The 23,606-nt window shown below is 37.3% G+C and overlaps 2 protein-coding genes across 2 annotated transcripts; one reads left to right on the top strand and one right to left on the bottom strand.

The window, feature by feature from the left end:
• Positions 1–15,287: 15,287 nt before the first annotated feature.
• On the top strand, positions 15,288–17,007 carry LOC145108139 (uncharacterized). Its single transcript, XM_079045133.1, has 6 exons — positions 15,288–15,389; positions 15,930–16,026; positions 16,133–16,218; positions 16,313–16,377; positions 16,488–16,570; positions 16,672–17,007. The coding sequence occupies exons 2-6, from the start codon at positions 15,946–15,948 to the stop codon at positions 16,762–16,764; spliced, it is 408 nt and encodes a 135-aa protein (XP_078901259.1). The 5' UTR covers positions 15,288–15,389; positions 15,930–15,945; the 3' UTR covers positions 16,765–17,007.
• A 253-nt stretch (positions 17,008–17,260) lies between these two features.
• On the bottom strand, positions 17,261–18,643 carry LOC145108138 (protein UNUSUAL FLORAL ORGANS-like). The gene has a single exon (XM_079045132.1). The coding sequence runs from the start codon at positions 18,597–18,599 to the stop codon at positions 17,433–17,435; it is 1,167 nt and encodes a 388-aa protein (XP_078901258.1). The 5' UTR covers positions 18,600–18,643; the 3' UTR covers positions 17,261–17,432.
• Positions 18,644–23,606: the final 4,963 nt, after the last annotated feature.

Below are 23,606 nucleotides of genomic sequence, written 5' to 3'. Positions count from 1 at the left end.
CTTTAATTTTGGAAGGGTCCACGTGGATTCCTTCTTCACTAACCACGTGTCCTAAGAATTCGACCCTTCGGATCCAAAATTTGCACTTAGAGAACTTGGCGTAGAGCTTCCCTGTTCGCAGGGTTCCTAGGATTTGCCGCAGATGATCACTATGTTCCTCCTTACTTCGAGAGTAGATAAGTATGTCATCGATGAAGACGATGACGAACTGATCCAAGTAAGGACGGCATACCCTATTCATTAAGTCCATGAACACTGCGGGCGCATTGGTCAATCCGAATGGCATCACTACGAACTCGTAGTGTCCGTAACGAGTTCGGAAGGCTGTCTTCGGAACATCCTCCTCCAGCACTCGTAACTGGTGATATCCGGACCTCAGATCAATCTTTGAAAAGTACGATGCCCCTTGCAGTTGGTCAAACAAATCGTCTATGCGAGGCAGGGGGTAACGATTTTTAACCGTTAGCTTGTTGAGCTCTCTGTAGTCGATGCACATACGAAACGATCCGTCTTTCTTTTTGACGAACAAGACCGGTGCTCCCCAGGGTGAGAAGCTTGGTCTAATAAAGCCCTTGCTGAGCAGTTCGTTAAGTTGACCTGACAGTTCCTGCATCTCAGCTGGTGCTAGACGATAGGGCACCTTGGCTACTGGGGTAGCTCCTGGAACTAAGTCGATTCGGAACTCGACTTGTCGCTGCGGAGGTAACCCAGGTAGTTCTTCTGGAAAGATGTCGGGAAAGTCGCATACTACGGGGATGCTTTTCAGGTCTTTGGTTTCTTGGCTCGTATCAACAATGTGCGCAAGGAATGCACGATATTCCTTACGTAGGTACTTCTGAGCTTGAATACTTGAGATGATGCTAAGGCTAGTGTCGTGTTTGTCGCCATAGATAATAAGAGTTTCGTTAGACGGAAGATTAAGGCGAACGGCCTTTTCATAGCACATGATGTCGGCACGGTGCAGACTCAACCAATCCATGCCGATAATGACATCGAAACTTTTAATTGAGACCGGCATGAGGTCGATTGGAAATGAATGGCTATCTAGAGTTAGAGTACACCCTATGCATATACTACTAGTGCTCTCAGTCTTTCCATTAGCCATTTCTACAGTGAATGGTTCTTTAAGTGTGCGGGGTTGTTGTTTAAGTATGCGTGCAAATTTCTGGTTCACAAAACTTCTCTTCGCTCCACTATCAAATAGTATGCATGCATAAGTGTTTTCAAGGAGAAACGTACCAGTCACCACCGTAGGGTCAACAACTACTTCCTTGTGGCCTATAGCCAACACTCTTCCTGCTCCACCAGCATTTCCTGCCTTGGGGCAGTCCCTTTTGTAGTGGCCCACTTCGCCACATCCATAACAATACTGAGTCACACCAAACCCCGGAACCTGGTTGATTGGCCTTGCCGGGGCTCTGCAGAAGCGGACGGTGTGTCCCTTTTTGTTGCATTTGGAACAATACAACTCCCGGCAGGGTCCATTGTGGTGGAAGCTGCATTTGTTGCGCTTTGGCAGGTTCCCAGCGTACTGCTTTATCGGAGCAGCAGCGACCGGTGCTATCGCGGCATGAACCGCCACAACCTGCTGCTTTTTGGCAGCCTTTTGCTTCTTCTTGTCATCCCAGAACTTCCGCTTGTTGTCAGCGGGTTTGGAAGGTTCGGAGATGGCTTGGGTTGTTGTTGATGACGGGGTACGGACCCCATGGTCTATGAGACGTTGTGCCAATCGCTTGGCACTATCGAAGGTAGTGGGGTTTGAGGCTAAAACATTCCCCTGAACCGGAGGCAACAGTCCCCATATATACCTCTTTATCTTCTTTCCCTCCGTGGAAACCATTTTGGGACAGAGGGCCTCCAGCTCGCTGAATCTGGCAGTATAAGAAACTATGTCGGTGCCCTTCATGGTTAGGCTCCACAGCTCCTGTTCCAACTTCTGGATTTCGCCCCGCGGGCAGTATTCCTCGATCATGAGGTCTTTCAAAGTTTCCTAGCCCATGTCGTTAGCCACTACAAGAGTTAGTGACTTGACATGGCTATTCCACCATGTTAGGGCTTTTTCTTCGAAGGTACAAGCATCAAACTTGACTTTACTCGCTGCAGGGCAGGAGCAAATCTCGAAGATCGACTCCGTCTTTTCGAACCATTGCGAGAGGGCAATGACTCCGCCAGTCCCTTTGAAGGGCTTTGGCTTACAGTTAGTGAAGTCCTTGTAGGAGCACTCTCTCGAGCGCACAAGGAGTTCACCTTGAGTAGAATTAACAGGGGTTCCACCTCCGCTGGCACCAGTAGAGTGGTATTGAGCCATGGCTATTGCCACAGCCATAGCTACAGCAGCATTCAGAGCCGCCGTATCGATTACTGGAGGAGGTGGTGGTATTGGAGTTGGAGTAATCGGAGGATTACGCCTTGTTGATTTTCGAGGAGGCATCCTTCAACTATAAGTTTAAAAAGAGATGAACATGATAGTAAGAATCAATTGTAAGCATAGTGAGAGTGATCCATGGGCTAAATCGCCATAGTCCAACCGTTGACTGAGTGTATGTTTTGAAATAGAAGTACAGTAGAAAAGTAGAGAAACACAAGAGTACAGATTTTTTCCAACAGATTAGATAACTGCCAATATTACTGGTATTATTTATGTAGTAAGTTCGGGGAAAACGACCAAACAGTAGGTCTTACATCATACCATAAGGGAAAAAGGTTGACAGCTTAGAAGTTTAGTTATAGTACTTTAAAAGATAGGAATGTTTTACAGACAAGTGAAACAAAGACACTGAAAAGAAGGGCTATTCCTTAATTCGAAAGAAAAGATGAGTCGACATCTCCTACCGACGACCGTTACCCCTCGGGCGGACCCTCAGGTCTGCCAGTTGGCGTTCCATGTCAAGTAGGCACCGTTCATACACTCGTTGGCGTACGCGATGCTCTATGACTTCCGCCCTAGTCTCAGCTAGCGCCTGAAGTAGAGACTCGCGGTCATTTCGAGTCCTTTCGTTAGCATCTTCCAGACGGCGGATGTTGATGTTACTCATCCTTGCATTGGTGACTGGCTCCGCGATTCGGTTAAGGGCGGTTCTCCCCTGGATCTCGTTTCGAGCAACCCTGCGGACTAGAATAGGCAGGACTCTGTCCGCAGTGCTTCCTTCGCTCACATTGTAGAAATCTTGGTCTCCATTGTAGGGGATGGGTTGGTCTAGTTCCTGACTCCAAGCCTCCAAACTCTCTACCCACAGAGGTGTCGGGCCTTGGAAATCTGGGCGTTGGTTAGGGTTTGGAGCTACTAGGGGTAGGTTGTTGACCTCAGGTTCGGAGTCAGAGCTATCCGAAAAGCCTTCTGCACGGTGATCGTCCAACGGAATTGGGTGATCCTCTTCTGGCTCCTCATCGAGCCACCCACCATTGTCTTGGTTGGGATAGTACGGATCGCCAGGGAGATGGAAGCCAGCCATGTTATCTACGCGATAATGGGGAAAAGAATAGTTAATAGACGTACTAATGATGATATTTATAAGATGATCATTATCAGTTACTTCAATACTTGTTAAGTGCATACCAGTTATATGTACTTAAAACAGGATAGACCTTCAAATAAGTGACCCTAACTCTAAACCCACAACCAAACAAGGAACAGGGAGTAAAGCAAAGGTCACAAATTCTAAGTCTATGACATCCTAGATACATATAACCTTAGCGTATCCACTTAGGAACTATTGACCTACTGATAAAGACCTTTTTAGTTTGCACATAAGTAAATTATAGTAACACAAAATACTCCTATAGTATTTTAAGTTTATGTTTTGTTCTAATGTTTTCATTGTAGTATTGTTGGTAAGTTTTTAGACTTGTTGCAACCTCACAACCATCCTTAGGCACATGCTAGTCACTCCTCGGATAATATAGTTGATCAGGCTATATCTTCCCAGGGTTGACCATATGTCTCTAAGTCTAATTGTGTTGCCCAACAATCGTAATACTTTTGTTCTGTCCTAGTGACACTGATTTTAGTATGAATGCAGGTATGTATACTTAGTTAAATATTTTATTATTTAAAAGTATAAACTCTTTATCAGAGTATTTTTAAATCCCGTTGTGTTTATAGTTCGTATATCTTTTATGGGTTGATATACTCGATCCACTATAAACAATGCTCTGATACCAATCTGTCACACCCCAAAACCGGAACGGCGGAAACGTTCTGGGGCGGAGGACGTCATGTATAGTATCACAACAAAGCATAATAGTAAACAAGCAACCACATCCATTGCATTAATAGAATAATTTTAATACAAGCGTGTTCTGTACAGTTTATAAGACATCAAAAATATAAAATCAAAATAAGATGAGTCTTGAAGTATGCTCCATCTTCTCAAAAGCTGGTCGCTGTACCTGTCTACTGATGACCTGAGAATATAAGTTATTTTGAAAGAGTTTATCAGCAATAAAGCTGGTGAGTTCATAAGTATTTTAGTGTCATTGCTTGTATGAAAATGTTTGTACGCGTTTGATGTGTAAGTTTCTAAAAAAGTTTGTAGTAATAGTTTGTAAAATGTTTGTATCTCCTAGAAAACCCTATGTTTTCTACTAAAAGCAGCCTTCTACCAAGGCATCAAATACTACATGTTTGTTCATTGTAAAAGTGAGTATTTATCCCAAATGTGACTATCATTTGATAAATTATAGTTCTTGTATTACTGTTTATGTGAGAAGATCACAAAGTAGATGTAATAGGAAAATAACGAAGTACTGTAGTATTGTACTATAGTGACTACTGCTGTATTAACTACCTTAAACCAATTTTTAATTAAGGTATAATGTGATATAATTGTAACCATACTTGATCGACCTTAGTAAAAACACGACGTTCGAAGACGTCGAGATGGTATGACATTCATCACCTGAAGACCTGCAGGTCCCACTGTAGCTAGAAAGCAAGGTGTAGGACGGTCAGTCCAGTATAGATCTATACACGAATTCACGCTCTTCCTTCAGAAGACTCTGGTTGCAAATCGAGCCATGACAGAGTTGTCATGCCCCGAGGTAGTGCCTCACATTTAAGTTATAGTGTGTATGTATTCCTTGTACTAGCGTAGTGTATGTTCTCTCCTGGTTCTCATCATAGTGTGTTCTTTAGTATAGAGTTTAGTGTGTATGAATAGTATGTATTAGTGTGTGTTCTCTCTTTCTAGTGTGTAGTATGTCCAGTTATATAGTGTAGTGTATGTATTGTTTACAGTATGTATTGTCTCATGTATGAACTGACTCCTTGTATGTTTCATAGTATTAGAAATAGTGAGTAGTATTTTCCTAAACTATACCTATTATAGTTTACTAGTAATGTTATATAAGTGACTTAGCATATACACCTTTGTTACCCAAAGGGTTGGAACTGAAGTAAAAGCTTTATATCTACACATATATACATGATATATAACTAAGGATCAAACAACAGTCGGACAAACAACAGGGTACTCTAAGTCCACAACCAAACAAGGAACATGAAGTAAAGTGAGTTATCAGTCCTAAGTCCTTCAAACCTTACTTATATAACTATATATGTATTAGACATGGTTTGGAAATATATAAGTTTAAAGAGTTGAAAGTAAAGATTGGATAATCAAGAATAAGTTTTATAAACAGTTTAACATGTAAAAGAGTTTGGTAACCATTTTGAAGTAGTTTTGTTGACAAAGCAGTTAAAAGTATAGAAAATCCATTTGTTTGCAAGTTATAAATCACATGTGATTGATATTATAACTAGTTTGATTCAACTTGTATTCCCCCCATAAAAGCATTTTAAAAACATTTAAAAGGTTGATTAAGGGGTATGAACTCACCTGTAGTGAGTAACTCGAATGAAAGGTCGATATAGGATCGTCGGGTGTCAATTGAAGTCTTGAGCTCAAACGAATCCTATTTTCATGTAATAACACATATATGAATACACTTAGGGTATATGACCACTAATAGACACTTGGACACGCCTTAGGGACGTGAAACACCTAGAATTAAGTGTTACAAACATCCCTTGAAGTCCCTAAATGAGTGTAGGGCCTTAGATTTGAGTGTAAGGCCACCAAACTCAACCTTTGTGAGTGTGCGGCCAGGTGTACGGCCAGAGTGTGCGGCCGTACACCCCCACCTAAATGTGCCCAAATCGATTTTCTAAGGCTTGGGGATGATCCTAAGAAGGTGTTTTGGCCGTTGCTATGCTTAAAGGAGTGTTTAAGTCCATTTTAGGACCAAAAGATGTGTGTGCGGTCACACATGATGTGTGTGCGGCCGTACACACATGAAGATCATCTAGAACGATGATTTCATGGATCAAACTCGAGGAAAAGGCTTTCTAATGTGTTGTAGTTATGATCTAAGGATGTTTACTTACTTGTATTGCCGATTGGAGAAGAAAACTTGAAGAACTCTTGAGAGAGAATGCTCCAGCTTTGAAGGAGTGTGAAAAGGATGTAAGGTTGACTTAGGGTCCTTTATATAGGCTGGAGTGTGAGGCTAGGAGGGTGTGCGGTCGGCTGTGTGCGGCTGGCTGGCCGCACACTCGGGTGTGCGGCCGCACACACCTTGCTTGGTGTGTTTGGCCCATTTTTGTGATGCTACACACATTCTAACCCTTCCTAAGACTCATATCTTGATTATACTAAGCCTAATGCACTTATATAGACCCAAAACTTCATTACAAAATAGCAAAAACGAGGCTAAATTTGATAAAAATGAAGAATGTATAAGTTAGAAATTTCGGGCTGTCACACTCACCCACCGCTTCCTTGACTGGTGGAGGGTCGTTAGCCGAACGGGTAGGACAGGACATTAATTCTCCCTTCATTAAAAGTATAATGATAAATTCTAAGTAACTAAACACTTATAAATTCCCAATATTAGTTACTTAGGAAAATGTGAATATGGTGCTAACCCATGAAATTGCACTTTGCACCCTGTTAAGTCGTTAGTGGAGCGTGTGTGGTTAACCGACACACTAATCTGGGACTAACAATGCGTGGCAAAGGGTAACTTGATGTTAATCATATATTATGGAGCATGTGTGGTTAACCGGCACATTGATTAGGTGGTTGTAACATTAAGTGTACCAAGTTAATTTGCATGGTTATTCACTCATTGTTTGTGATCATCGGCATCCCAGTCACAAACTTGAAGGGCACAATTGAGATTTAAACATGCCATTGAATAGTTCAATGAATCTCAAAAGATCTAGGAGTTTCAATTCATTTAAAACCTAATTTTAAATTTCGTTCTTCATGGTGGAAATTGGTAAATCGTCATTTACCTACCTTCAAATATTTTTTAGCTTGGATTACGGCATCCCTCTTCCAAGTTATAAAATATTGTGTTGGGTCCTAGCCTTAATATTTCATATTGGGTGTTATATTAAGGACTTAAATCAACTAAACTTGAATTTCTCCCTCATAGATGTCTAGTTATGCCAACTATGGTCTTCCTTATCCTCTTGGATAAAGCTATCCTAATGAAGATGATATCCCACATGGCGATCAAGCTGAAAGATTAATCCCTTGATTGTGCATTAATGGGACTGGAAATCATACTTCACTTCCTCCACCTCCTCCAATTATTCTCCCTAACCCACAAGTTCTTGAAAAGTTCAAGGTCACTCAATCCCTATTGGAAAGCAGTGTCTATATGTACTCACATCTTGGAGATGAAGTATCATATTGACAGGTCGGGAGAGTTGGGTGTCTAAGTCTCAAGGAAGTTGACTGTTGACTGGGTTCTTCAATCACTTTCCGAGTCATATAGTGAGTTCATTAAGGACTACTATGTGACAGACCACGACATGACCCTTAATGATCTTACCTATTTGCTTGTTGCTGCCAAATCAACAATGATTTGGAGCACCGGTAAAGCAAATTTGTTTGGAAGATCTACTTCCCAAGCTTTCATGGACATTGACAATGGAAACATTGGAAGTACAGAAAAGTCTTCTCTTCCCAATGGAAAGGGATCGTCCATAGTCAACCCGGTTGACCAAATGGTAAAGAGAAAGGCTAAGTTTGGGATAGTCTCATGTACCATTACTAAAGAGTCCATGTGTTTCTATTGCCAAAGGAAGGGACATTGGTTGCGAAGCTGCCTTATTTACCTGAAAGTTCACTAGGATGGTAAAAGTCAAAAATTTGACTATGCTTCAGGTAAAGTCCACTATCTAACTCTATTAAGTTCCTATTTGGAGATTCTTATTACATGATGTGACTAGGTTCCATTTTGATTTTTTGTAGAATCAAAGAAAGGAAGCTTAAAGGAAGAGTTATGAAGATCTTCCGTAATTTTAAAATAAAAAGAAAACTTTTGATTTTATTTATTTTAAGTATCCTTACAATGACATTTATGAAAAATTGTTGTGTATATGATTCCATTGATAGCAATATTGGAAAAATGGATTTGATTCTTTCGTTTGTGGTAGTGTCATAATTTACCAGATAAGGAAAGATTCTCGTCACCCAAGTTTCAGTTTGATAGAAACTTAGAATCATGCAACTTGTATTGTATGATGAATGAGAATTTTCATCATTGGGAAATTAAGACTAATTCCTTGTTCACATGTATATGTGAGTCAAGTGAAGGACTAGGAGATCGGGTACACTTGGTTGTGCGTTGATCAGGTCCACCACAAAGAACGATAAGGCTATTCGTCATGATTTAAAAGTTTAGTAAATATGGTTATGCTTACAAGTTTAAGTATAATTCTAAAACATTGGAAAAGTTTCAATGTATGGCAGGACGAATGAGAAGAATCAAATTAGGCAGAAAGATAAAAGTTTCTCCAATCTGAAAAGATGGGAGAGTACTTCATTATCATGTTTTGTGATCATCTTAATGATTATGAAAAAACCATATCACAATTGATCCTCTAAGGAAATCTTAGTGCATTTGTTTGACTAAGAAGAGGAATCGTGAATTGTTGAAATAGATTAAATCAAAAGATGAATCATAATTCGTTCCAAAATTGAGTCTTAGAGTAATACTCCAAGATTGTAACTTGAGTGACATAATCTTAAGAAGGTTTGTAACACTTATCAAATGTAGAGTAAAATGTTTTCTTACTCTAGTACATTTGAAATTGGTAAGTTGTGATGTTTTGGATAAAACAAAGACCAACTAAAGCCAATTGTGTGAAGTGTTTGTCTTGATAAGAATCCGCATTAACTCTTGAATATTTGTTTTGTCAAGGAATGGTTCTTGACAAGAGAATCTTATATGTCAAGAGGTCAGTGGGAGTCTTAAAGATCTTGAAAAGTTTCAAGAACCGATCATGGGTATTGTTTATCACTAGCACACGACTTGAGGGTTATAGCCCATCGTGTTGACATATTCTTGTTTTTGTGCCCATTCCAGTTAAAATTGACTATGCATGTGAGTTCTATGAGTTCTTAGTTGTTTGCATAACTACTTGGAAGCAATGGTAGGCTCTTGTGCTGCCGGGTGGCAAGAAAACTAATATTAAAACAAGTTCGGTCCATATGAGTTTAGATTTCTCACTAACCTTGTCTTGTGATTATGGTTATGACAAATTTACATGGATAGGAACACATACACCATAAAAATCTAAGTGTCATAAGGTTTCTCTCCGATTCATGAAAATGATGGTGAGGAAACGCTTTCACCAAGTAGATTTTAAGTAGATAGAAATTCTGATATTTGCATTTTCAAAGTCGTTAGTGGAGCGTGTATGGTTAACCGGCACACTAACATGGACTAGTGAGAATGGAAAAGGTCTAACATTATTATTACGAAATCCCTCTTCATAATTGTTTAGACACACATGTGAGCTATCTAAGGAAAGGTGTATGATTTTGATAAAGTCCTATCAAAGCATCTCGTATCAGAAATCTGAACTTTGGTAAGAAAGTCAATAAAGTATTGATTTCTAGAAGTCCAGTTGATTTCTGGATACATGTCAAAGCTAGTGGGAGCATAAGTGTTATGCTAATAATTATCATGTTAGTGGGAGCATGATTATTATGTTAAGTTTTGCAAGTTAGCAATGTTAATTATAGAAAAAAAAAGTTTCAATTTGCAAAGTTGCAGGGTTTGAAAAATTGTTTTTCTATAGTTAAGGGAGAGGAAATTATACTTCATCCCAATTCTAAAAGCTTAGATTGAGATTTTAATCAAATTTAGTCATGATTACATTATTTGCGTTCTAAATTTCGATTATGATCACGACATCCCTTTTCATAATTCGAACTATGAGGACATGGCAAATAGAAATAGAAATATTACAGCAAAAGACTGGTCTAGTATCATGTCTTTATGTGAGACATCATGAATCGTGTCCCATATGCTTTGGATATAGGATCGATTACATGTGCTGTAATATTCATCCGTTCTAAATTTTCCAAATGCATAGGGCATTAAGAGGGAAAAGGACTAGAACTGGATATGACAAAAATGATTAAGCAATTGTCGAGGACAATCTGAGGTTTACCAAAGATTGGTTACTCATGGACAGTTGGAATTATAGTGTTAATTTTGGAAGCACCATATTGACATATTCTGAAAAGAGGCAACTCTTGTTCAAAAGCGATAATCAAAAATGGGAATATGAAAATGTTTCCATAGGTGGAAGTAGTTCTTCAAATCTGTGTAAGATTAGAAAACTTAATGCAAAAAGGATGTTCAAAGGAATGTACTTTGAATGTGAGACTTCATTTCCATAGAATTGCTCTCCATTGGAATACTTTGTAATGTATGTTGCCAAGTCTTTGTGGATTTTGTGCATAGTCATTACAAACGGATCAATGCATATAAGTTTAGAATCTAACAAATTTTAGTAAATGGCAAAGAATCTTGTATTCTTACATTTACAGTAAGGATTTGGGATTGTGAAATGAGCATCATTGGAATTATGTTCAATTGATCTATTTCACAAAGTAAAGATCATAGACAAACATAGTGTGCATACTTGGAGTATGGCATAACTATTGTTTAGAAAACATAGTGTGCATGTTTGGAGCATGGGACAACTATTGTTTTATATTCAAGTATTAAGTTGATTATTTGAAACATTATGCAATGAATAATGTGTAATCAATATGGTGATTAAATAAAAGGTGTTTTATTTATATTCATAAGTTCTGAGACCATATTGGATTCGATTATTCTTGTGTTTCACTTTGCATGTTTTGACTTCCCGGATAACTAGGTTATTCAAACCATCCACAGTTGATCATACTTTGGAAGTAGGTATTGAGGCAAGACTGTCATGAATGGGTCTGTAGTTTGTCTAGGTGTTTTAGACATAGCTGCAGTATTCATGAGTGCTCCTGGAATGAGATTCGAGTATTGGATTAAACCCACGCTCATTTGAATCACTTCATGGATTTTATCACGAGTGATAATGAGACGATAATATCTTATATTATTCAAACGGAGACGTGTGAGTTGTAGTTGCGCGTCGGTTGCACATTGACATATGTAAACACAACTAGTAACTTGGTTGTTATAAAACATATCGTTGTGTGTAATTTGACGAGTGAGTACAAGCGAACATTTGGATAGAAGTTTATCCGTTCCTTTTAACCCATGGGGATAAAAGCGACATTTGTGGGCCCCTCGATGATTTAGTGATGACAAACGTAAGTGCTCGGCTAGGCCTGGACTGATTTGATTTGTTCAATTAGTCGGTCGTCATAAATCGGAAATCGGGAAACAACAGACGGACAGAGAGAATGATTATAAACCATGTCTCAGTCCATATGATATCTAGAATGGAGGAATATATGATCCCTTATCTAATGGACATGTCATTCACTACATCAGAGTTCGACAACGGCTTTTAAGAGCTACGATTACTAGTCGGGTTTTGGAGTCATACTGGCAATAATAGTTTTAGACTTATCCAAGTGGGAGACTGTTGGATTAGGTTTGTAATCCCATAACTATTATTGGTATGTACTCAACCCGAGAGTAGCATGTTCCATTTGGGTTGCATAACACCAGGACAATTTGTTAAGATGGGCTCTTGAGAGAAGGTTATATATGATTTATTAATATATTATAAGTTCTAATATATTAATATGAAATCATATGTTTTAATTTGTATTGATCAAGAATTAATTTGGAATTAATTTAGTGATAAAAAGAGACTAATTGAATCTATGGGGACTAATTATGATAATTAGTTTTATTTATATGTGTTGGGCTTATGATCCATGTTGGACAAAGTTTATGTATGGATACATAAAGAGTTAGGCAACATTATCCATGGATCATAATACCCATGGGTATGGATTTGGGTTATACCTATGACCCTTGAAATACCACATATAAATACATACTCCATTGCCCAAAATCGCCACTTGCAAGTGCTTCTAGTTCTTAGAGAAACATGGTGGTTTTTGGTGCATGGAGTTTCTCTCTCAAGAGTCACCTTTGTTCTAGTTGAGTTGTGATTCCATTTGAGGTGCAACACTTGGGGCACTAAGTTCTTAAAGGCCAAAGTCTTTCTAGCAACACCAAATACATCAAGACTTCAAGCCACATAAAGGTATGTTACTCTAACTAGTATCTTGTATTGTTTATATCAAACTGCATGCTAGTTATAAGTTTAATACCTTGGAAACCATTTGCATGTATAATTAGTGAAAACATAGATCCAAGGTACTTAGGGTTGTATGTGCACCATAGGATGTTGTAGCATAGAAAACCCAACAACTTGTCCCACCCACCTCCCACACTCCTATTGGTTGCAAATGGGTCTTCCAGGTCAAACGCAAACCTGATGGTAGCATTGACAAATACAAAGCCCACCTTATGGCCTTAAACAAGCCCCTCGAGCTTGGTACAATGAGTTAACTTATTTTCTTCTACAATTTGGTTTCGTTAAATCCTTAGCGGATGCTTCCCTGTTTATTTACAACCGTCATAACCTCACTTGTTATTTTATTATGTACGTAGATGATATTGTCCTCACTGGAAGTGATTCCAAATTTCTCACCCATTTTATCACAGCCTTGAGCAATAATTTTTCCCTTAAAGATTTAGGCGTGCTTCATCATTTTCTTGGAGTAGAAGTCATTCCTACTCCTTCTGGATTATTTCTCTCCCAACATCGACACATCCAAGATGTTCTCAATCAATTTCACATGGAAGGTGCCAAAGATGTGTCCACACCATTCAGTATATCAGATCCCTTGACTCTTAATGACGACACACCAACTGTAGATGCCACACCCTATCGTAAGCTTGTTGGTTCCCTTCAATACTTGGCTTTTACTCGTCCAGATATCTCTTTCGCCATCAACAAATTATCTCAGTTTATGCACACCCCTCTTCAATCACACTGGCAAGCTCTAAAGCGTCTTCTAAGGTATCTCAAAGGCACCATTCACTTTGGTCTCTTTCTCAATCGCCAATCTCCTCTCACTCTCTCGTCCTTCTTAGATTCAGATTGGGATGGTATTAATGATGCAGGGTGATCAACTACTGCCTATATTCTCTAGTTGGGCTCCAACATAGTTTCTTGGCGGTCTACACGACAGAAGTCAATATCTAGATCCTCTACTGAAGCAGAATACAAAGCATTAGCTAATGCTTCTGCTGAACTTATTTGGTTAAAGAATCTGCTTCATGAACTGGGTATATCTGTAAAACAAACTCCCATGTTATTTTGTGACAATATAGGAGCCACGTATGTCTGTGCCAATCCAGTTTATCATTCACGCATGAAGCATGTTGCTCTAGACTACCATTTTGTTCGTAAACAAGTGACTGCAGGACATCTACATGTTCTTCACATCAACTCTCATGATCAGCTTGCAGACATGCTCACAAGGCCTTTATCTAGAGCTCTTTTTCTCTGAAATCGATCCAAGATTGGTGTATCTGATGGATCCTCCATCTTGCGGGGGCGTATCAAAGAGAATGGACCACGCGTATCCATTGGGCTTAAGTGATTACAATCACATGTAAATAGTTAGTCAAGTATCTCTGTTGTATTTATAGTTTAGACTTTATTATTTCTCTTGTATATGAGGCTTCATCTAATTGTGTAATTAGCCTATTTAAAGGCACGTATTCATTGAATAGAGATATACTTTCAATCATATCTTTATACCTTTATACATCAATGTTAATTGATTGAGAAAAATTAATGGCTTGTTGGTGTTCCTCTTGTATGATCATGGAGTAAATAGCAGAGACAGTTGGAAGTGACTTCGTCATCATAATTTGACCTCAAAGAACTTTATAAGTGTCATTTAACCCCATGAGTAATTGAATCAAGTGTTGATATTTAAGATATTTGTTAATGCCAATGATAGCAGCATATGTGTAATCTGGAATACCTTGAACAATTCGAAGCTCATCACAAATAATCATTAATTTTGTGAAATAAATGGAATCAGATCCTTGTGATGAGGGCGCCACCAGATTTTCGTAGCGATGATTAAGCTCTTTTCATATTGCATGAGCAATTTGAAGAAATAGAATGTTATCATCAATGTTTCGATGAAGTGAGTTTACCAACCAACTGATTACCATATGTACCAACACGCATGTAAGGTGGAATTGACCGATGGTGGAGAAATGGTGCCATCGACGAAAGCAATATTGTTTTTGGCGGATAGAGTAATAATCATTGATTGTTTCCAAGCGGAAAAACCAAGTGAAAATATTAGAAACGAGAACGGTGCTTGGATTATCAGATGATCCAAGATAGAAAGGGCTAAATTATCAATAATGGTAGATTGCGTGGAATCGTTATCAAGATCATACATGATTGATCAAATTGAGAGGAAAATGAACAAATGAAATTGAAATTGAAGAGAATTTTGAGAGATTAAGATTAATAACAAAGAATTAAGGAAGAACGGATCGAAGGAAAAACTAACACCATGTTATGATCAAGAAAAATTGAGAGAGTTTTGAAATCTTTTTTATATTCTGTACATTAGAAATGATCCAACTACAAGAATACATATATGTACAAAGAAAAAGAGAGTAAAGTATAAATAAAAATAAAAAGAAATTACTAATCTACCCTTTACTAATAACTAACTCTAACATAGTAAAACATGTAGAGTTCTAAATAAGCTTAGCAATCATTGAATGTGAGCTTTGATGAAACCAAGCCTAATGCTCATTTGGTGGATGATCATGCTTGTAAAAGTGGAAGCCATAACAAACCAATCAGTTGACCTTGATTTGCATAATTTCTCTACCAAGAATATATACGAGAATTTGACCCTAACTAGAGGAGCAAATCACAATAACGTTAAAGTACAGGGGTCAAACTGAAACTCTTTATTCCTATACTGGGATCCGAGGGGATCGGACTTCGGGTTTATTTTACTCCGTAACTCTCCACTGCTCCACCGGAGGAACTCTCCGATCGGAATACGGTATACGTCTTCCCTTCTGTCTCTTTACCTTAAAACCACAAATCCTCTACTGTCACATACACGTATATTTTGATGTCCCTAACCTTGATTGATTAGGGTTGCTATTATAATCATCTGATTGATGCTACTTTGTCATATTTCTGCTGATAGCGATATTCTCGTTTCCTTTGCAATTGGTTAGGGTTGCCATTTTTCCGTAATTTTGTAGCTCTGTATGAAATTAATATGTAGTCATATCTGGACTTAGACTGCAAAACTAGAATCTCGACCGGCTGTTTTTAGAAATTCATGATCTCAATCGAGTGTTTGTCTCTTGAGTATATGAAATCTTTAGTCAGAAGTGCATCGTAGTTCAATGCACTATGTTCAAGCCCTAATATTGTGATCTCCTTTTTCAATTACTTAAGGATAAAGTTTACAATTTTGAAATTAATTTTACATATCGATTCTTGATTTGGATATGATGAAATCCAAGAAAGCTTTTGGATACACAAATATATCTCATTTTATAGTAACACTTGCATCAATTTGTTGTTGCAGATATTCATATAATCAAATGGCTAGCACTGCTTGTTTTATGATCATTAGCAGAAATGACATTCCTATATACGATGCAGAAGTTGGAAGTGCTCCTAAAGTATGCTTTCCTTTGATATATCATTTGTGAATTTGCATTTTATCATATAAAGATTTTGTGAAGAACCTTTTTCACTCACAACTTATACCTTGCAATGACGTTATAGAAAGAGGAAGCTGCACATCAACACCAATTCATTCTCCATGCAGCTTTAGATGTTGTTCAGGATCTTGCATGGACAACAAGTGCCATGTAAGATTCATAATAATAAATCAATCTCTTCACAATTTTAATCAAGAAATTTTACTCTTTTTTTTTTTTTTTTTTTTTTTTTAATGTTTGCCAGGTTTTTGAAATCAGTTGACAGATTCAATGATTTGGTGGTGTCAGTATACGTTACAGCGGGTCATATCCTTTTTATTTTTGTAATTAATTTACCTTACTTTTTAAAAAGCATTATATTTTGTAAATTTATCTAGTTATCTTTCCATATATATTTTCATTGACTCAAGTGTTACATACTCGATTGATGCTGCTTCATGACTCACGTAATGATGATGGAATCAAGACCTTCTTTCAGGAGGTCCATGAGCTTTATATAAAGGTAATTAAATTTATGCCTTGAAATATTATTCAAGGCTACACGAATCAAAAGATAAAAAAAAAAAAAATGTTAATTTTACTTTTTACTTTGTCTATGTGCAGATTCTTTTGAATCCTCTCTATTTACCAGGATCTCGTGTCACATCTTCACATTTTGATACAAAGGTCCGGGCCCTTGCAAGAAGATACCTATGAGGCCCTCATCTTAAAGCTTTAAAAGGGTAAATTTGGAATTAAGTTTATTCATAATGCGGTATTTTGTTTTGATTCCGCTATATAATTTTTATATACTTTAGCATATATGCTAAGAATTGATGACTAAGTCTATCTACATGTTTGTTATGAATCAAGGAAGGAATGGAATAGTTGATTCCATAGAAATGAAAAAAAAAATGTGTTTGTTTTGCCGGATGGAATAGACCATTTTGTTAATTTTCATTCATTTGCCAGGGGGTGCGTTTTTTCGTTATTATTATTATTATTTTTAAATTGCAATATAACCCTGTTTTTATTTATGTAATGTATATAATGGAATTTTTTCTCGATATTTTTTTTGTTTTCATCAAATTAAAATTTTACTTTTGAAAGCAACTAAAATAAATATTATTTTTATAATTTTATTAGAACTTATATGGGCTTTAATGAGCTTTTTTATAATTAAAATTTATATTTGTAAATAAAAGTTCGTGAATTGTAATAAAAAAATCCACATAGTAGGGTTAGAATTATACACTGTATTTACATATAATATAAAATTTTCATTTGAAAGTTGATCTCATTCGTACATGCTAACTAAACAGTATCATGCTAAAGTATAATCACTCATTCTATTCATTAGTCATTCCATTCCATTCAACCAGACTCTAAATAAAAGGAGAAGAAGCAAGATTTGGGTGAAGAAAAACCCCTTTGATCGGGTAATTTTCTATGTGTCTTCCACTTACCCGATTACAACCTTTAATCCAATTCCATTCCCATCTATCCTTACAATTCCGACCTCTTCTCCACACCACCATTCCCGAAGCCATGTCCCTATACAAACAAACCCCCCCTTCAATCCCCACACACTTTACACTCCCACCAACAAATCTTTTCCTTAATTCAACCGGCATTCTTTCAATCACATTCCATTCCCCTCCCTCACCCAACTCCCAAACCACCACATCTCCGCCATGACTCCCGCCAACAACCACCAGCTGTCCATTTCGCGGAACAAGGGCAGCAAATTCCAACATGTACCCCATCGGGACACTGAATTCCCTCCATTTATTCGTATCCAATTTAAACCCCATTATGCTATAAGCACGTGCTGATGTCATCCAATAAAGAACCCCATTCGAGTAAACACTCTCATTTGGGGTCCACACTGTAAGCCTCACGGAAAACTCCACCGGCATGGACCCCACAATCGTCCACTTTTTAACATCGGAATCAAACATTTCCAATGTTGATTCGTACGAGGCGGCACCACCACTTGCCACCTCTGACATCCCACCCGCCACGTACACCTTAAACTGCCCAGGACAAACCTCGATGATTCCCACCGCGGGATTTGTCCGCGGTTTTTGAAGGGGCGGAAGCTGCCCGAACTGCCCGGTGAACGGATTACAAACCGAGAGTTGAACCGGGGCACCGCCCGTGGATTTGAATAGTATCAAACCGTGTCCCCCGATTGTTGACACGGGTTTGATTAGGGTCGGGACATGTTTGAGATTAAGTGAGTGCCAAGTGTTTTCGATTGGATTATGGATGAAACAGAAGTGGTTCTTGTTGGTGGGTAAGGCGATGAACCATGGCGGGTGGTGGTGGTGCCGCCTTGTGTCTCGGGTTGCCGCCCTAGCGCTGTTGCGCCAGTGGCGGCAGACAGATGTGGCGCGAGGTATGGAGGGAGGTGGGAGGTAGGAGAAGATGTTGGATAGGAGATCGGAAGGAAGATTGCTCCACATTTTTTGAACAAGTAGTGGTTGATGAGAGTTATTGTAGTTATAAACACGTAGTGCAATAATTGAAAGTTGCAAGAAATATTGCATCGAGATGTGTGCCTATCCCTGGCTACTCTACCCCACCCTGCAATTGGTGATCGAATCTGAGGCACATGAGGATGTACTTAATTAGTATATTATTATTGTATGATTTGTTTGTGGGTGGAAATTGTTGTTGATGTGTTCTTAGGAAAGTTGAAAGGCCACAAACAACATAAGCTTCCAAATATTCTTTTATGTAAATTTGTTGGGTTCTTGGCTTTATTGTCCCATATGGATGTCTTGATGTGTTTTATGCTGTTTAATAACGACTTAGGTTATCAGAAGGAGTTTTGTTACTATTAAGAAGGGTAATTATGTCAAACGGTAACTTCTTTTTTCTAGTTCAAAAGCTCTCATGTACAGACCATGTTTTACTTCTGTTTAATCTCGTGTTCTGTGAAAAGAATGCGACTTACTCCAAATACGTGTGGGTGTAATAAAAATGAAAATTCACTACGGCTTTAAGATTTAAGTTTTGGTTAGTTTTTTTTTTTTTATTTTTTTTTTTTTATAATTTCATCTATATATGATTTAGTTTTGAAGCTTGTTCAGGGTTCTTAGATTTACTTGTGTTTTTTTGATTGGGTGGTCTTGCTGGAAAAGAAACGATGTTGGTGGAGGTTGTTATTGACTTTAAAGTTTAAACAACAAAAAATAAATGTAAGTGCACACATGGGTGGTTATTAAATAAATGGTCTTTAAACCCGAATTGTCAACAAGTGGGTTGTGATCGGTCGTGGTCGTGGTGATTTGTGGTGTAAACAATGAACCACAATGATCACTAGGAGAGGGAGGCTTCGTTTGACTCGGTTGGGACCGTTTGACTATTCATTTTTTTAATATCTAATACGTTTTCACCTAGAAATACAACCCCAAACAACCTTATTTTCCACATCATTCTTATTTTCCTCTATTTACGTGCACCCATTAATCTTGTCAAAATCCAAATATTATGGATCAAAATCAAAATATCCCCACCAAGTACTTGAAACCGCAATTTTGATAATGTTTTTGGGTTAGATACAACTCCATGTCAATAGTACTTGAATATGGTATCACCTCAATGTGGTTTTATAAACTTGCTCCAAGGTGGTTCCCTTATCCTACAAACTCAACTTTTTAAACAATCATACAAAATTTTCCCACTTTATCCACAAACTTCCGATCCGTTTTCGTATATCAACAACCTTTCCAAACACAACCACAACAACAACCTTCACCACAACAAATTTCACAATCACAACCTTCACCAACGGATTCTTCGGATTGTATAGCTGAAACACAACTAAAAAAACCTCAACCAATAAGAAAGAAAGGGAAAAAATCTGCTAAAACCACTCAACATGAAAGGGTAGCTTGGACAAAGGACGAAGAAGTGAATTTAACACAAGTGTGGGTTTCGGCTTCCCAGGACCCCTTAGTTGGAAATGCTTAAATGTCTAATTATTTTTGGGAAAAGGTTTTAATCGTTTTCGATGATTTAATGGGAAATGAAAGTTGAAATCCCAATCAAACTACTTCAAAGTGGTGCGATTTGAGGTTGAAATGTATCGAATTCAACGGAATTTTCAACAATCTCACATATCTACACAAAAGTGAGTCAAGCGTTTTTGATGTGTTTAGCGTGACCATGGAACAATATGAAAAAACAACAACCCACAAAGCTTTTTTCTATGTCTAACATTGGCTAAAGTTGACAGATGCTCCATAATAGGGATTATTTTTTTTTTCTATGTTTGAGATTTTTATGTTAGATCATTTTTTTCAAATCGTCTTTTTTTTTGTAATTTTAATCAATGCATTTTTTTATATTTTAATGAATGAAAAAACTAATTTAATAAAATAATATAGCATTTTTATTATATTTTGATTTAATTTTAAACAAAAAAGATGATTTGTATTGTTGGATAGTGGTGGTGAGTATACCAACTTAATATGGTTGTGTGTGGTGATAGACAGTGACATGACATCCATCATATTTGTGGTTAGTGGTGGATACTAAAAAAAACCTAATTGGTTGTAATTATAAACAAAAAATTAAGTAGAATGTCTATTGCATATCTCATCTAATAAATAAAAATCTTTTTGTCACATGTCACACTCATTGATTTCACCACATGTCATTTTGTGGTTATTTTCAATTAAATATTTTTCCACGTGACATTTTGTGGTTGTTTTCATTTTTATTAAATTTCATATAATAATTAATTAAATGTATTAATTGAAATAAATGTAATAGTAAATGCATAGCAATTTCATTAATTGACTTTCTTTCTAATTTCAAAATTTTATAAATTAAAACCCCATTAGTTTTCTTTGTTTATTTATCAAAATTATTTTGTTTAAATTTAAAAGAGAAAAAACAATTTAATTTTAATAATTCAATATTTTTCTAATTTTTCTTATAAATTCAAACTTCTCAAATATTTAGAATGTCATATTTTGATTTTTTCTTTTTTAAATGAACTCATGTAATACATGAGTCTTACACCTAGTTAGGATAGTATTTGTCTAATACTTGACATAATTATTTTAAAAAAATTATAGAAAAAAAAGGGTAAAAAAATTTAAAGTAAGTTACAAAACGGGTCCTGTGTCAAGGTTGACACGAATATGCAATTTTAGTCCTAGTTTTTGAAATTTAACAACAACGATCATCATAGTTGGCAAATCTAGAACAACGTTAGCCTCTTCAATTGTTACCATCCATACGAATCCATTCGGTTCCTATAAAATACAAAAATACCCCTACCTATTTTATGGTTTTTTGTCATTTTACTAACCTTGTGGACCATTTATGTAAAAACTTGAAAAAAAAACCCTAAAAGGTTCCAACCTCATACAATGTTGCACTCTATCACCTCTAACCTCCTAGTAACTCCAAAGCTCTCTCTCTCTCTCTCTCTCTCTCTCTCTCTCTCTCTCTCTCCCTCCCTCTCTCTCTCTCTTATCTGCATATCCGACCACCTTTTGGAGCATGTAAATGCTCTACAAATTATGAGTGATAATTAGATTAGAATATTCCCTTTATGTTTGTAAGATTCCCTTTTACTCTATAAATAGAGGGGGTGGTCATTAGTTTATGTATGCATAAAAACATGTAGTCCTCTAGTTAGAGAGAGTATGGTGGGATCTCTCCCACCAAGAGAGCTTGTATTGTTAAAGTCTTCTAAGCATCGAAGGACAATCATCTCCAGTGTTGAAGAGTGAGATTCCAGTCTACAGATGTGATAAGTGAACCAAATTGATCAACTTCAAAAATGTACCACAATAACTTCTGAACTGAACGTCCCGTAATCAAGTCACACTTCGACTTCAAAAGTCTGACTTGATTATTGACTAATTTTCAATTGCTTCACTTTCATTAAAGAGCTTCTCTCTCTCTCTCTCTCTCTCTCTCTCTCTCTCTCTCTCTTATCTGCATATTCGGCCACCGATCTCTCTCAACCCCTCTATCTCTCTTATTAGGCGCAACTTCGTACATTGGTACCTACAACTCCATCGCACCTTTTCTAATCTACTTTTGATAGACAAACTATTGCTACCTTCTCTGCCTCTCACCTCTATTAACCACTAGTTCTCAAACACTGCCAACCCATTCACATTTCGTGTAGCATTTTCTTAAATCGTTGAACCCATTATATATTTATCCTTCTCCTTCTCCCATTACTACTCAACCACTAACAACCCCTTCTCCTATCACCACCAATAATGGCGGTGAGGGAAGAGTTTGATAGCTTTATATTTAGATTGATAGTTTTGGGGTTGGGATTCAAGCATAAAGCACGATGGTTCATTTCTATTTAGACGATATTGGTGATAATGGTGGTGGTAGTGGTGCTAGTTATTGATTCGTGATATTGATGGTGGTGATAATGATGGTAGTTGTGATAATGTTAATTAGCGATGGTAGTTGTGGTGGCCGATAGTATACCTAGAAAACATGTTGTGTCGTGTTGAGTTTGTGTCATGTCAAGACATTAAACAACTTGAGAGGGTTTGACCTTAACTCGACCCATTTAATTATCGTGTCGTGTGGTGTCAATCTGTGTATTTTTGTGTCGATTTTGTGCCAGGTTTCTGGTTATGGTTTAGACCTTGTAAATGTGTTGTGTTATGTCATGTTAAAGCATTTTAAAAGTTGGAAAGTGGAGACGGAGAAGCGAAAAGGAAAAAAATGAAACACTAAAATTGAGAGGTGAAATGACAAAGTTCATAGTAAATTTAAAAGAAAAAATGGAAAAAGTTAGAATTAGGGAGCAAATGAGATAGATGGTGTGGAGGAGTAAAATTAAGTCACTTTGAAAGTTTGTATATTAATTTTAATTTTTGAGTTTTGGCCTACTACAAGTCTACAATATATAATATATTTTTAAAAATATGAAACTTTTAAAAATATGAAATTTATAAAAAAAATGATATATAATTAAACCGGTCATATTCGAGTAGAAAGTCTTGACCCTAACCCAACCCGTTTAGTTTCTATGTCATGTCGTGTCAACTCGTTTACTTAAACGTTTCGAAATCTCTTACCTAAAACTGTTAATTTTGTGTCATGTTGTTGAGTCGTGTCAGGCTTTGTCGGGTCTAGCCGATGGTTGTGGTGATGATGATGGTAGTGTTGATTAATGGTGGTGGTAGTTACTGATTGGTGCTGGTGGTGGTGACCGGTAATGGTGACGGTGGCGGTGATTAATGGTGATGGTTGCACTGACTAACGGTGATGAAGGTGGTGATTGGTGATTGGTGGTGGTGACAATACTGATTAGTAATGGTGGTTGTGGTCGCCGTTGGTGGTGGTGAACCCATTTATTTAATAATTAATATACAAATAATAAGGAAACATATAAAATCATATACGGATAAAGGGGCATTTTCATCATTTTTACAAGTACTTATGAAGTCATATGGATGTAACAAGCTAAGGGACCAAAGCCGAAGGATGTGCCAACTATGAGGATCATCGGTGTTAAATTTCAAAAAAATTAGGACTAAACCTGTAGATTTGTGTTG

Source organism: Lactuca virosa, chromosome 4 (genome assembly GCF_052849685.1).
Source record: "Lactuca virosa cultivar CGN04683 chromosome 4, Lactuca_virosa_CGN04683_v6, whole genome shotgun sequence".
NCBI lineage: Eukaryota > Viridiplantae > Streptophyta > Magnoliopsida > Asterales > Asteraceae > Lactuca > Lactuca virosa.
This window is presented reverse-complemented; position numbering and strand designations above follow the sequence as displayed.

Coding starts and splice junctions, on each gene's coding strand:
- LOC145108139 (XM_079045133.1), top strand. CDS start 15,946: ATGGCTAGCACTGCTTGTTTTATGATCATTAGCAGAAATGACATTCCT. Junction 16,219..16,312: donor GCATGGACAACAAGTGCCAT/GTAAGATTCATA, acceptor AATGTTTGCCAG/GTTTTTGAAATCAGTTGACA. Junction 16,378..16,487: donor ATACGTTACAGCGGGTCATA/TCCTTTTTATTT, acceptor AAGTGTTACATA/CTCGATTGATGCTGCTTCAT.
- LOC145108138 (XM_079045132.1), bottom strand. CDS start 18,599: ATGCAATATTTCTTGCAACTTTCAATTATTGCACTACGTGTTTATAAC.